The 13,941-nt window shown below is 42.9% G+C and overlaps 1 protein-coding gene across 12 annotated transcripts in view; it reads right to left on the bottom strand.

The window, feature by feature from the left end:
* USP48 (ubiquitin specific peptidase 48) overlaps positions 1-13,941 on the bottom strand; it is an 83,113-nt gene that overhangs the window by 33,681 nt on the left and 35,491 nt on the right. For 5 of the 12 annotated variants that reach the window (XR_016210217.1, XM_008265728.5, XM_089299216.1 and 2 more), the window contains 3 exons: positions 12,128-12,307; positions 5,826-5,954; positions 5,028-5,177 (listed from right to left, as the gene is read on the bottom strand). Coding sequence is in view for 8 of the 12 variants with exons in the window: in XM_008265728.5 (XP_008263950.2) it covers positions 5,028-5,177; positions 5,826-5,954; positions 12,128-12,307 (459 nt within the window). In the remaining 4 variants the exon portion in view is untranslated. Of the gene's footprint in view, positions 1-1,030; positions 1,084-5,023; positions 5,178-5,825; positions 5,955-12,111; positions 12,308-13,941 lie in introns of those variants that run through there. The other 7 variants (XM_051856729.3, XM_089299218.1, XR_016210218.1 and 4 more) reach the window with 6 other exon arrangements.

Genomic DNA, 13,941 nt, shown 5'->3' with positions numbered 1-13,941 from the left:
CCTCATCACAGGGCCAGTGTTGTGGAGCAGTGGGTTAAGCTAACAACTATGTTGTCTACATCTCACCTGGGTGCTGGTTCAAGTTCCAGATAGTCCACTTCCATACCAGCTCCCTACTAATTTGCCTGGATGATGGCTCAAGTACTTGGACCCTGCCACCCATATGGGAGACCTAGATGGAGTTCTAGACTCCTGGCTTCTGCCTGGCCAAGCCCAGGCTGTTGTGGCCACTTGGGAAGTAAACCAGCAGATGGACAATCTGTCTCCTTTCCCTTTCTATTTTAATTCTGCCTTTAAATAAATCTTTAAAAAAATAAAATAAAAAATTGAACCCTGTCATCCACGATGCAACTGACATCAATTAAGAAAAGGTACTCATTTGCTCCACCCGAATCCATATCAGGATCTATTCATTACACTTCTATTTACTTTCAGAAAGTAACCTACTTTAAACAGGTTCCACAATGAAGTATACTAGAACTAAATTATTAATTTTGAAGTTGCAAAAATTAAAAAAAAAAAAAAAAGCCAGCAAACACCTCAAATAGAATTTTAACTAGGGGAAAGGGAGACCCAGAGTTCTCTAAAAGCCAAAATTAAAGATAAAGGGCCAGCTTTGGTTACTTACAAAGATCTCCAGTGAGTCCCAGCATATAACACAGAAGAAAACACAGAGGTTGAATTTATGGATTTGTATTATATACTACTGCTGATGAGATCTGAGGGGGAGACACTTCACCACAAAGCCCATTTTGATGAATTTTCCACTACCCTGAGAGTTACACATCTAAACACTAACTTTCATTTTAGTGTAAACTCTGTTTTATAAATCCTGACAGAATGCCGACCCCTGATCTGTGGAATGGACAGCCTCCTGGCTGCAGAGAGAGGGCACAACAGACCTGCAAGTGGAGACCACAGTCCAGTCTCAGTTCTGCTGCTAAGGTGAACCTGAGCAGTCACTTAAACTCTCTACGTTTCAGGTCTTTTATTTGTAAAATGAAGGTAATAATACCTGCCTTCTACCTACCTCACAGGGATGTTGTTGAGGGTAAAAGATAAAATATGTGAAGCATTTTTGAGCTTTTTGGAAGAAAAGAGATATAGAAAAGTTAATTATACATTCAGACAATATATAAAAGAGGAGCCTTAAGATGCAGTAAAGGTTAACATGGTTGTGGCATCTTGTAATACATAATGGTATGGTCAATTACATTCAAAACACTCCCCAATTCTGTTTGCTATTTATCGAGTTTAATCCATCAGGAATAGTGTACACTGGGTATCTGAGAAATGCAAAGATAAATGCTCCCTGAGAGTAAAGCACAAGCCTTCTAACATAACTAACCTTTCCCCAGGTAGTCACATGGATTAGAATGTTTAGTAACTGAAGGGCTCTCAAAGGAAGGACATGGAATCGCAATACAGTGTGACATTCGACAAGAATCTCCTCGGTGTTCTATTTCCCCAACAGCTGGGGAGCGCTGGCCACGGGTGACCCCTGCAATTGTTCACTGAAAGAATAAACCATAAGAATCTTGCCCTTGACAAGGAAAGAAGTCTAAGCTCTCTGTGCCTCGGGTGCCCACTGGAATTTAAGGCCTAGGCTAACTGCAGGACAGCAGTCCTGACTCACTGTCCAGCAACAACCTGACTCAGAGGTCCTTAACGCAAGACAATATTTTCTAACCCCTTTTTAGAAACCTACAGAAAACTTTCAAGGGAAGCTTATTTTTTTGCTTCTGAATAGTTCAGTATGAATTCAATCAATTCAAGATATGAAGAATAGCAAAGCCATATATAATTGTCTAGTGAGGAAACGAAGAGGGCAGAGACTGGGCCATTATTCTGAGTGAGCGGCAGCCAGCTCTCCAAATTTCACATAGAATGCTGGGAGGGTGGGGGAGCCATGGAAGGAAGAGTGACTGCGGTGACAGACGTGTTTCTTAACTTTTTTTAATGTTTATCACTATCAAGAGTCCACTGAGAGCTCTGCCAAGAGCTTCCGTGAGAACAGGAGTGCAGCACAGGTTTTCACAGTTCAGGCAGACTTTGCCCGTGGCAAGGTTTTTTATGACAGTCACTTCTGCACTGAAGAAAGGCTTCTGGGAAACTCTCAACGTTGCCCCCTAGTATCTGTGATTCAGCACACTACCAAAGCAGAAGCTTCCAGAGACATGGACAGTACACTATCAAACGGGAATATCATCAAGTTGGAGAAATTAATTTATGCAAAAACTCATTGAAGCAGAAAAGCAGCTGGTGTTGTGGTGCAATGGGTTGAGTCACCACCTGTAACACCAGCATCCCACAGGGGCTCTTGTTCAGGTCTGGACTGCTCCACTTCTAATCCAGCTCCCTAATGAACCCTGGAAAGCAGCGAAAGATGGCCTGAGCACCTGGGCACTTGCCACCCACCTGGATGGAGTTCTAGGGTTCTGACTTCAGCCTGGATCAGGCTTATTTATAGTGGCCAACTGCTGAGAGAACCAAAGCATGAGAGATCTCCTTCTCCTTCCTCTCTCTCTCTCTCTCTCTCTCTCCCTACCCCCCCATGTAACTCTTTCAAATAAATGAATTTTTTTTAAAAAAGGTGTTTCTAATTTTTTAAAAAATGACTAAATTTTTAACACAAACTTTCTTTAGGGAAGTTATGAACTCTGGAACAATGATGGCATCAAAAATATCTGAAATACTTGACTGAGGGTCAATTTAAGTGTACTTCAATTTAAATAAAAAGGCCAAAAGGGTAAATGTTTCCAGGGAGGGTTGTATTTTAGGATAAGTGCCCTAATTTAAATATGTTCACAAAGGGGCTGGCGTTGTGGCACAATAGGTAAAGCCACCATGTGTGACGCCAGCATCCAACATGGGCACTGGTTTGTGTCCCAGCTGCTCGACTTCCAATCCAGCTCCCTGCTAATAGCCTGGTAAAAGCAGAGGAAGATGGTCCAAGTGTTTGGGCCACTGCCATCCATATGGGAGACTTGGAAGAAGCTCCAGGCTCATGGCTTTGGTCTGATCCAGCGCTGGCCATTGAGGCCATCTCAGGAGTAAACCAGCAGCTAGAAGATCTCTCTCTCCCTCTGTAACTATTTCAAAATAAATAATGTTTTTTAAAAGTTCACAAATATATCTAGAGATTGGGCAGCACAAAACCATGGTCTTAGACATTTTACATCACTTTAGGAAAACATTTGCTTTGTACTCTGTAAGTGTACCTCAAATGAAAAAAAAATTATAAGGCTCATAACTGGTGATAACAGAGAATTAGTCTAAGAATATAAGCTTAGGTTCTTATATACTGAATGTAAACAGCCAAGAAAAACACTGTGCTAACTTGGCATATAACATCTTTGGACCATGTAGTGTTAAAGAATGGTTCAAAACAGCATTTCGTTTTGAACTCATTAAATTCCTTTCTCTTCCCCAGTGAAGACAGGAAACTAGATCTTTATGTGCCAGCCCCTTTAAACATGGGCCTAAAGGTTCAGAAGTCGAATCATGGGATCTTTTCCAACTACATTAAGGCCAGTCTAACACTGCTGGATAATCCCAAACCTCAGACACAATTAAAGTAACAATTACCAAGAAGGCTCAGAATCAAATCACGATACAGAATAAAAGAACTTCTAAATAGAAGTTAGATTCAGAAATTTATATTCACCTTTTGCTTAAAGCTAAACCAGTAAAGGAAAATTAAGATACTGGAGTCGGCATCGTGGCATAGCAGGTTGGGCTACCACTTGTGATACCTGCATCCCATGATAGAGCGCCAGGTTGAGTTCAAACTGCTTCACTTCTGATTCGGGTCCCTGCTAAAGCATATTCTGGGAGGCAGCAGACAATGGCCCAAGTACGTTGGACCCTGCTACCCATATAGGAAACCAGGATGGCGTTCCTGGCTCCTGGCTTCAAGGCTGGCCAAGCCCTGGCTATTGAGGCCGTTTGGTGACTGAGCCAGTGGATGGAAGATCTCGCTCTGTTGCTCTGCCTTTCAAATAAATAAATAAAATATTTCTTGAAAAAGACCAAACCAGGGCCAGAACTGTGGCGTAGCAGGTAAAGCTGCTGCCTGCAGTGCCAGCATCCCATGTGGGCACCAGTTGGAGTCCAGCTGCTCCACTTCCCATCCAGCTCTCTGCTATGGCCTGGGAAAGTAGTAGAAGATGGTCCAAGTCCTTGGGCCCCTGTACCAGCATGGGAGACCCAGAAGAAGTTCCTGGCTTCAGATCGGCCTAGTTCTGGCCACTGCACCCATTTCAGGAGTGAACCAGTGGATGGAAGACACCTCTCTCTTTCTCTGCTTCTCTCTGTAACTATGCCTTTCAAATACATAGAAAATAAAATCTGGGGAAGAAAAAAAAAATGAACCACAACTACCATACTGCTCCAATATTTATTTTCTAAAGTGATGACGAAATTGCCCCTCATGTTTTATTAGCAGAGTTAGGTATGGGGATTCAGATGTGTAAGATGACAATGATAACTTGGTATAGATGGTATATCAGCCTTTAAAAAGTGGCAGTAGGGGACACTAGATAAATATGAATAAACATACAATAAAGGGATGAATTGGAAGGTGCAGGATAATCCTAAGAAATCAGGGGTCAGCAGAAATACTTGATAATATATTTGATATTAAATTTCAAGTTAATCTAATTGTATCAAAACTGTCCTCATATAAAAGAATGCCTATTAATACTGTCAGTGCACAAAGTATACAAATAAAAAAAAAAAAAAAGTGAACTGCTTCCACAGTAACCCAATAGATTTTTCTTTAGAAACATGTTAGTATGTCACAAAACAGAAATATCTACAGGAGTCATATATGCAGAGTACAAGATAATGAAAACTATACGGGATGCTACACATCACGTTACTGTTGGTTTACATAGGAATGAGTGTATATGCCAGTTTCAATGGGTTATAAGAAAGGGTAGGGAAAAGTCTGTTCATATACACTGTGAACATAAAGAAACAAGGCACTTAATGGCAACAGCACTGTCCCAGAATATCTTACAGACCAGCTCCAGCAGGCAACCTTTGGTACAGCTCCTTAACCTCTTCGTGCTTTGCTTTTCCTTTATCCACACTTTGCTTACGCATCTCAGCCATTTCAATACACCACTCCTCAAATTTGGAATTATCCCGATCTACCAGCTCTTGAAGAAAGGCTATTCAAAACAGAAAGACAAACAACAACTTTATCCTGGCTTTGAAAGACCTCTAGAGAGCCAGGCTGCCCTGAAAATTATATCACACTGGTTAAGACACTGACAGCAGCTTCCTACTGTGGTCTCCCCTCCTGCTGAAGGAAGAAGTGAACTGCAGACACCCACGGGAGCATTGCCAGGTGACCCTGCCCCCTCGGTCTCCAGGACCTCATGAGAAACGGCTCAGAAAACCTCTTCCAAAGACTTTAACACCACAGCCTGGGAGCAGCACTGGGTGAGATGACAAAGAATGCCTTCAGGACACTAGCAACTCTTTATTTTTTGGAATCAGGCAATTTCATAAACAATCAAAACTCACAAGCACTCTACAAAGTGAGCAAAATCAAATGTCCTGATTATCTTTGATGGCATTTTTAAATATTGTTTTTGCTTTTCTTTAGAGTAGGTCAGTGGGATAACTCTGTCCCAGGCTCTTTCATTTCAAAAGCTCACTACTTTAAAGCCAAGTTTGTGATTAATATTCACTTACAACAACATTTACCACAATCCATCAACCTATCATCATAAATGAGAGCAATCTGTCAGTTGTCACTGGCCTTTAAGTATGGCATTCTAACATATCTGATACAATCCGAGAAAATGTCTTACCTGGAACTTGAATGGCTGTGTTGGGCTTTTCTTGAGTTTGTAGCCTGTAAACTAACATGTATGCATTGCGGGAGCAATGAGTTCCTTTTCCACACTTGGGTTTACGTGTTTGGGACTTAGAAGGTTCTGCTGAGTAGAGAAATCAAAAGACGACTTAATTAGAATGCCTATCGCTTGCTCATTGCTTACAGGGGGGGCACAGAAAGCAACTTCAAGATTTATTTTATTTTTACTTGAGAGGCAGAATTACAAAGAGAGAAACAGACAGAGAGGTTTTATATCTGCTGGCCAGGTCAAAGGCAGGAGCTAGCAGCTGCTTCCAGGTCTCCCAGGTGTGTGCAGGGGCCCAGGGACTTGGGTCATCCTCCACTGCCTTTCCCAGGTGCATTTGCAGGTGCTGGACCGGAAGAGGAGCAGCATGGACTCAAACCAGCACCCATATGGGATGCCGGATTCATAGGTGCTGGTTTAACCCACTTTGCCATAGTGCCAGCCCCAGAAAGCAACTTAAATACCCACCCAAGACACTTTAACATGGATCTAAACCGTTAAAAGGCCATACAAACCTAGCAGGCTCTTTCCATTACTGACTAGCGAACACCTGCCTGCCATATTGTTTTTAGAGATGAAAAGAAAGTATTATTTTCCTGAGGATAAATCTAGGATAAAGAAAAGTACTACTACTGCAAGTTGATTTCAATTAGTACTAAATCACAAAAATTAATTCACACCAATGTAATCATTGATGGGAACATTTGATAGTTAACTCTCCTGGTAACATTTTATTATTAATCTGAGTATGTCATAGACAAGTACTAGTTTTTGTAGTGTATTTTAATAAAGTATATGAAAATGCATATGGTTTGAAAAATAGTAATTTTAGTAAATAGTTCTTTAATTTAGTAAAAAGAACTTAGACTTAAAATTGTCAAGAGAATTAAAACAGCATATTCCAAAACATGGAATAAAATACTAGTGAGTACAAAGATTAGCCACCAGTCTCTGAATTCAGTAACAAGTGGAAAGCAGTGTTTCAGATGGTCTCTGTGTCACATGAAAGTGATTGCCAAGGGGCCAGCGTTGTGCATAGTGGGTAAAGCTGCTGCCTGCAGTGCTGGCATCCCATATAGGCACCAGTTCGAGTCCTGGCTGCTCCACTTCCAATCCAGCTCTCTGCTATGGCCTGGGAAAGCAGTGGAAGATGGACCAGGTCCTTGGGCCCCTGTACCCGTGTGGAAGACCAGGAAGAAGCTCCTGGCTTCGGATTGGCGCAGCTCTGGCCGTTGCGACCATTTGGGGAGTGAACCAACAGAAGGAAGACCTTTTTCTCCATCTCTTTGTCTCACTGTCTATAACTCTACCTCTCAAATAAATAAAAAAAAAATTTTTTTTTTGACAGGCAGAGTGGACAGGGAGAGCGAGAGACAGAGAGAAAGGTCTTCCTTTTGCCGTTGGTTCACCCTCCAATGGCTGCCGCCACCGGCACACTGCGGCCGGCGCACCACGCTGATCCAATGGCAGGAGCCAGGTGCTTCTCCTGGTCTCCCATCGGGTGCAGGGCCCAAGCACTTGGGCCATCCTCCACTGCACTCCCTGGCCACAGCAGAGAGCTGGCCTGGAAGAGGGGCAACCGGGACAGAATCCGGCGCCCTGACCGAAACTAGAACCTGGTGTGCAGGTGTCGCAAGGCGGAGGATTAGCCTAGTGAGCTGCGGCGCCGCCCCCAAAATAAAAAAATCTTTAAAAAAAAGATACAAGAACAATTTCCCATCCAGGGTCAAAAACAAGTGTCATCAAGCTCATTTAAAGATATATTTACAATGCAATTTCACTTTGTGCTTAATTTAATAAAATTTATAACATACTTTAATGAGTTTAATCCATTATGTAGTAATATTTAAAAGCTATAATAACATTCAATCCAAAAGAACACTATAACTGGAGCTGAACAGTTATAGAAAACATGGTATACTCCATTAGAATAAAATTCTACAGGGTAAGGATAATGAAAATAATTGTACAGAAGGAAATGTGGTAAAATTGGCAGAGAATATCCAATATCTATTGTATACAATTTCATCTAGCCACTCTTAAATGAGTGATGTACAAGTTTCAATATTTATAATTTGGCAAAAATCCTATGTGGAGGGGCCAGTGTTGTGAAGCAAGCTAAGCCACTTCCCACAATGCCAGCATCCCACATCAGAGCTTTGATAGCTCAGTTTCAGATTCAGATCCCTGCTACTGTACCTGGGGTCGCATCAGCAGATGGCCCAAGTACTTGGGCCCCTGCCACCCCTGTGGGAGACCAGATAGAGTTGCTGGCTCCTGGCTCTGGCCTAGCCCAGCCCTGAGCACAGTGGCCAATTGGGGAGTGAAGTAGCAGATGGAGGATCTCTTTTTTTTGTCTTCCCTCACTTTACCTTTCAAAAAAATAAAATACATCTTGTTTTAATCACATTTAGAGCTACTTAAGTTTATGGTGAAAAATGTTGGACTTTAAAATGTGGGGAGGGGCCAACGCTGTGCCGCAGCAGGTAACGTTGCTGCCTGCAGTGCTGACATCCCATGTGGGTGCTGGTTTGAGTCCCAGCCGCTTCACTTCTGATCCAGCTCTCTGCTATAGCCTGAGGAAGCAGTAAATCTGATCTAAGTGTTTGGGCCCCTAAACCCCAAGTGCGAGACCCGGAGGACGCTCCTGGCTATTGGCTTTGGATCGGCGCAGCTCCGGTCATTGTGGCCATCTGAGGAGTGAACCAGCAGATGCAAGACCTCTTTCTCTCTCTGCCTCTCTGTAACTCTGCCTTTCAAATACATAAATAAATCTTTAAAAAATAAAATAAAATGTGGGGAACAGGTGTCAGTGTTGTGGCATGGCAGTTAAACCTGCTGCCTGCAATGCCGACGTCCTACATGGGTGTCAGCTTGTGTCACGGCTGCTCCACTTCCCTCTAGCTCCCTGCTAATGATCTACTATGAAGAGCAGCAGGAGATGGTCCAAGTGTTTTGGCACCTGTCACGCATGTGTGAAACCCAAATGAAGCTCCTGCTCCTGGTTTTGGCCTGGCCCAGCTCTGGCCACTGTAGCCATCTGGGGAGTGAAATCAGTGGATGGAAGATTTCTAACTCTGACTTTCAAATAAATAAATAAATCTTAAAACAAACAAAAAATGGGGAACATTTGTAACAAAAATTGTTCAACTTTCTTATCGATAACACATGAGCAAAAACATCTGAAAGCCAGTGTTCTGTCAACAGGAAGGAACTAAACCATCACCAGCAGGACCAAAGGGACCAGTCCCCAGGATTGAAGATGGCCGTTACTGTGTGTGTCATGGAAAACGAAATGACTCATAAAGGTTCAGGACAGAATGAAGTAATGATTATCTTAACCGAATTCAATGAACAAGTATTTTCTATTTTTCATTTAAAATAACAAATGAAAGCTATAATATACACTGCAAATAATAAAAAGTTACTAAAACAGTGGAATGAGAAACTGACAGGCCTGCTGTCTCTCTTAAGCCGTTTTAAAATCGAGGGCTACTGCACACAGAAAAGAGCACAAACAAGGCTTTCAGTCCTATAGCCCTCTAAGATGAAGACAGAGCAAATAAGCCTCAGGAAAGAACAGTCCAATAAAACCAGGATCTAATTAGTTTAAAAGATTGATTTATTTGTTTGAAAGGCAGAAATACAGAGAAAGAAGGGGGGGAGGGGGGGGAGGGAGGGCGAGGGCGAGGGCGAGGGAGACAAACAGAAGAGAGGGATCTGATACCCACTGGCTCACTACCCAAATGGCTGCAACAGCTGAGGCTGGGCCAGGCTGAAGCCAGGAGCTTCTTCCTGGTCTCCCACATGGGTACAGGGGCCACGTGTACTTGGGCTATCTTCTGCTGCTTTCTCACACGAATTAACAGGCAGCTGGATTACAAGTGGACTCGAACCAGCACCCATATGTGATTCTGGCAATGCTGGCGGAGGCTTAACCTTCTACACCACAGTGCCAGCCCAGCAGCTATAAGCTACATCTGCATTTTCAACCTAGTAAGGATGTCACCAAAAAAAAAAAAAAAAAAAAAAAAAAAAAAGAGGGGCTGGCACTGTGGCACAGCGGGTTACACATGGGCACCAGTTCCAGTCCTGGCTACTCCTCTTCTGATCCAGCTCTCTGCTATGGCCTGGGAAGGCGGTGGAGGATGGCCTGGGCACTTGGGCCCCTGCACTCACGTGGCAAATCCAGAAGAAGCTCCTGGTTCCTGGCTTTGGATTGGGCCCATTGTGGCCATTTGGGGAGTGAACCAGCGGATGGAAGATCTATCTCTATCTCTCCCTTTCTCTGTCTGTAACTCTGCCTCTCAAATAAATAAATAAAATCTTAAAAAAAAAACTACATATACAGAAATATTATGAACCTTAGAATTAGTAAAATAGGAACAAGAACACTGAATGTCTATAAACATGTAAACATTGATTTAAAACTAGAAAATACTACTTTAAGCTACAAGAATGCAGTGGCCACATGAATAGTCATCCTGTGATATCCAATAGGGACTGGTTTCAAAACTTCCCAAGGATACAGAAATCTACAGATGTTCATGTCCCGTATATAAAACGGTATCATATTTGCATATATCCCACACACATTACATATACTTTAAATCACCTCTTGATTACTAATAATATGCAGTATAAAAATACTTCAAACTGGGGCTGGTGCTGTGGCACAGCAGGTTAATAATGCCCTGGCCTGAAGCACTGGCATCCCATATGGGCGCTGGTTCTAGTCCTGGTTGCTCCACTTCCGATCCAGCTCTCTGCTATGGCCTGGAAGGGCAGTGGAAGATGGCCCAAGTCCTTGGCCCCTGCACCCAAGTGGGAGACCCAGAAGAAGCTCCTGGCTTTGGTTCGGCACAGCTCCAGCCATTGTGGCCATCTGGGGAGTGAACCAGCAGATGGAAGACCTACCTCTCTGTCTCTACCTCTCTAACTTTGTCTTTCAAATAAATAAAATAAATCTTTAAAAAATACTTCAAACTAATAAATCTCTTCAATGTAATTAAGAAATAGTATGTGGGGCAGGCGTTATGCTGCAGCAGGTTAAGCCACCACATAGAATTCCAGCATCCCATAGGAGTGCCTGGGATTGAGCTCCACCTCTACTTCCCACCTAGTCCCATGCTGGGAAGCAGCAGATAACGGCTCTGGTACTGGGGCCTCTGCCATCCATGTGAGAAACATGGATGTAGTTCCCGGCTCCGGTTTCAGCCTGCCTATTGCAGGCATTTGGGGAGTGAACTAGTAGTTGGAAGATCTCTCTCTCTCTCTCTCTTTCTAATAAATATAGATAAACTTGTTCAAAAGGTAATATGCATTTCCCATAAACCTTTGAAGATCCCTTTATTATAGACATTATAAATGCTATATTAATACTGGTTATGCTGTATTGTTTAAAATAATGACAATGAAAAGAAAGCCTATACATGTCCAATATATACAATTTTTCACCAAAAAAGGACACCTATTTTTGACCTGTGGTTGGCTGGATCGAGGGTGTGGAACCCAGGGACGCAGGGCTGATTCTGTCTGCAGAGATGACCCACCTACCTTGAAAACGAACTTCAGTGCCACGCTCCCCCTTCTTGGGCACTTTGGAAAAGTGGCTCCGCCCAGTCAAAAAGGACTGTGGCAGGAGACACTGGATTCTCAAGTCAGAACCCCACTCACTATGACAGATAGGAAGTGATGGAAAGCTCTGCCAATCCGGCTCCCACTGGAAGACTTTTCACTCCTTTGGGAATAAATGGGTACTCTGGCCCAAGTCAAACAACTCAGGCAGTGACACTAAACACTAGGGCGACGTTTCAAAAGCTCCTTCTTTATGCCTTTCTAGAATAAAACAGTAAGCAGCTCACTGCTTCTTCACACTCCAGGGACGGGATAGGAGAGGATACCTAACAGACAGGGTTACTTCTCCCACACATTGTTCCTGACCCAAGAAAAAGGACAGTAAATTCCACTACCTTAAATCTACTACTCATCAATTCTACCTTAAGACCCACCGTTCCCAGTCCCACCCCCATTTACCAAACCCTCGACCTTAGAGAAGCCAGCTTTGCAATAGAGGGTTTCAGTTGTTTTTTTAAAGTAGACTTTGCTTTAAAAAAATGTTCTGTGATTTCATGTCTTAGAAATATAAGTATCCTTGATAATCCACAACAATCCAGCTATAATTTATCACAAATATTTCCAGTAAAAAAGATTTATATTGTAAAAGGGCACTCACAACTTAAAGGTTTTACCTAGATCTTCCTCAATCCCTAGTTGTAATTTCTTCCCCTCCATCTTTTCAATGTCTTCATCATTAAACTTATACCATTCGCCAGACTGTGGGTCCTTCACGTGGGCAATGTAGTGGCCAGAATACGCACTCACTCCTCTGTGTATGAGGACTGCACTGAGTTCATACACGTAGGCCCCACCTGGAGAAAGGGGGAAAGCAAAGCAAACACTGGATTACAGCACCTCTTCTCAGACCCTGAGCCTGCAGGGTGAAGATTACACGCATCTGGCAGACTCCCAATCTTGTCATGTAATATTTTAAAAACAGCCTAAAAAAATAATGTCAGAGACATTCTCTACAGCGGAAAGCTCTATGAACTCTCGATTCTTTCTACAAAACATATTGATGAAGTAATATGGCATCCAGGCCATTTAGGGTTGACAAGCTACTCTATAGCACGTTGTGCCCTTCTGTGCCAACTAGGTGAGCCATATGATTACCAAGAATCAGCTGTTCATATTATGTATGCTACAAAAATTAATTAAAACTATGTAAACCAATGAAATACAAGAATAAAATGAAAGTTATTATTTCCAGAAAAAAGAAAACAAGTATTTTAGAAAACATCAGAGCAGGAGCCGGCATTGTGACACAGCGAGTAAAGCTGACACCTGTGACACAGTACATCATATAGGCTCTGGTTCACATCCTGGCTGCTCCACTTCCAATCCAGGTCCCTGCTAATGGCTTGGAAATGGCAGAAGACAGTCCAGGTGACTGGACTCCTGCCACCTACATGGGAGACCCAGACAAAGCTCCTGGCTTCAGCCCGGTTCAGCCCTGGCCATCATGGTCACGTGCGGAGTGAATCAGGGGTAGAGGACCTCCTTCTCCCCCTTAGTCGGTCTCCCCGTCTCTAACTCTCTCAAGATAAAATAATCTTTGAAAAATTCTTATATATAATGATTACATACAATTATTAACATAATTAATAACATATTAAACCACTCTCATGTTAACAGACATTTAAATTTATAGCATTTGGGGGGCCTTTACAGTATCTTTGCAGTGAATGTATGTATATACATCTTTAACTACTTTGTTGCTCTAGTTTCTTTACAACTGCAAGGAGCGGGATACCCAGGTCTCATATCAGAGGGTGGGTGTTGAGACTCAAGTACTTTGCTTCCAACACAGCTTCCTGCTAATGTGCCTGGGTGGTGGCAGATGACATACAAGTGCTTGGGTTCCTGCCACTCCGCGTGGGAGACCCCAGATGGACTTCTTGGCTCCTAGCTTGTGTCCAGGCGGATGCAGCCTTTGGGGAGTGAACCAACAGATGGGAGATTCCTGTATCTTTCCCTCATCTCTGTTGCTCTGCCTTTCAAATAAACACATAAATCTTTTTATTTAATGCAAATAATAGAGAACTATAAAAAGTGATGCAGTGAATTTGAATTACAAGAAATGCCAGTGATTGTGTTTAAGTATGAATGAACTGTGGGATTAGTTTCTGACAAGTATGTGTGAGTCTCCAAAATGAAATGAGAGCCTGAGTCCCACCTACAATGGCGTTTGTCTCCAGCTTCCCTCAGGAGCCCAGATGAACAAGTAGAGATGCAGAGGCAGTAGAGTAAGGGTCCATTGCAGTTTTAATTTTGGGGCCTGGCAACACGCAGGGAGGATGCTATACTATTTAGGGACGCAAGCTTACGTAGAAGAAGGCTAAAGGGGAAAGGGGAGGCACAAGTGCTTACATGGAGGGCAGGAAGGAGGTTACAACTGCGAGGGCACCGAGGTACCTTTGGGTCCTGGTGACCTTTTTCTCCATCT

The sequence above is a fragment of the Oryctolagus cuniculus genome, chromosome 7 (genome assembly GCF_051225735.1).
Source record: "Oryctolagus cuniculus isolate XC-2025 breed Fujian yellow rabbit chromosome 7, ASM5122573v1, whole genome shotgun sequence".
Classification (NCBI taxonomy): domain Eukaryota; kingdom Metazoa; phylum Chordata; class Mammalia; order Lagomorpha; family Leporidae; genus Oryctolagus; species Oryctolagus cuniculus.
Note: the sequence above shows the minus strand (reverse complement) of the source record. Positions and strands in the feature narration are given on the sequence as shown.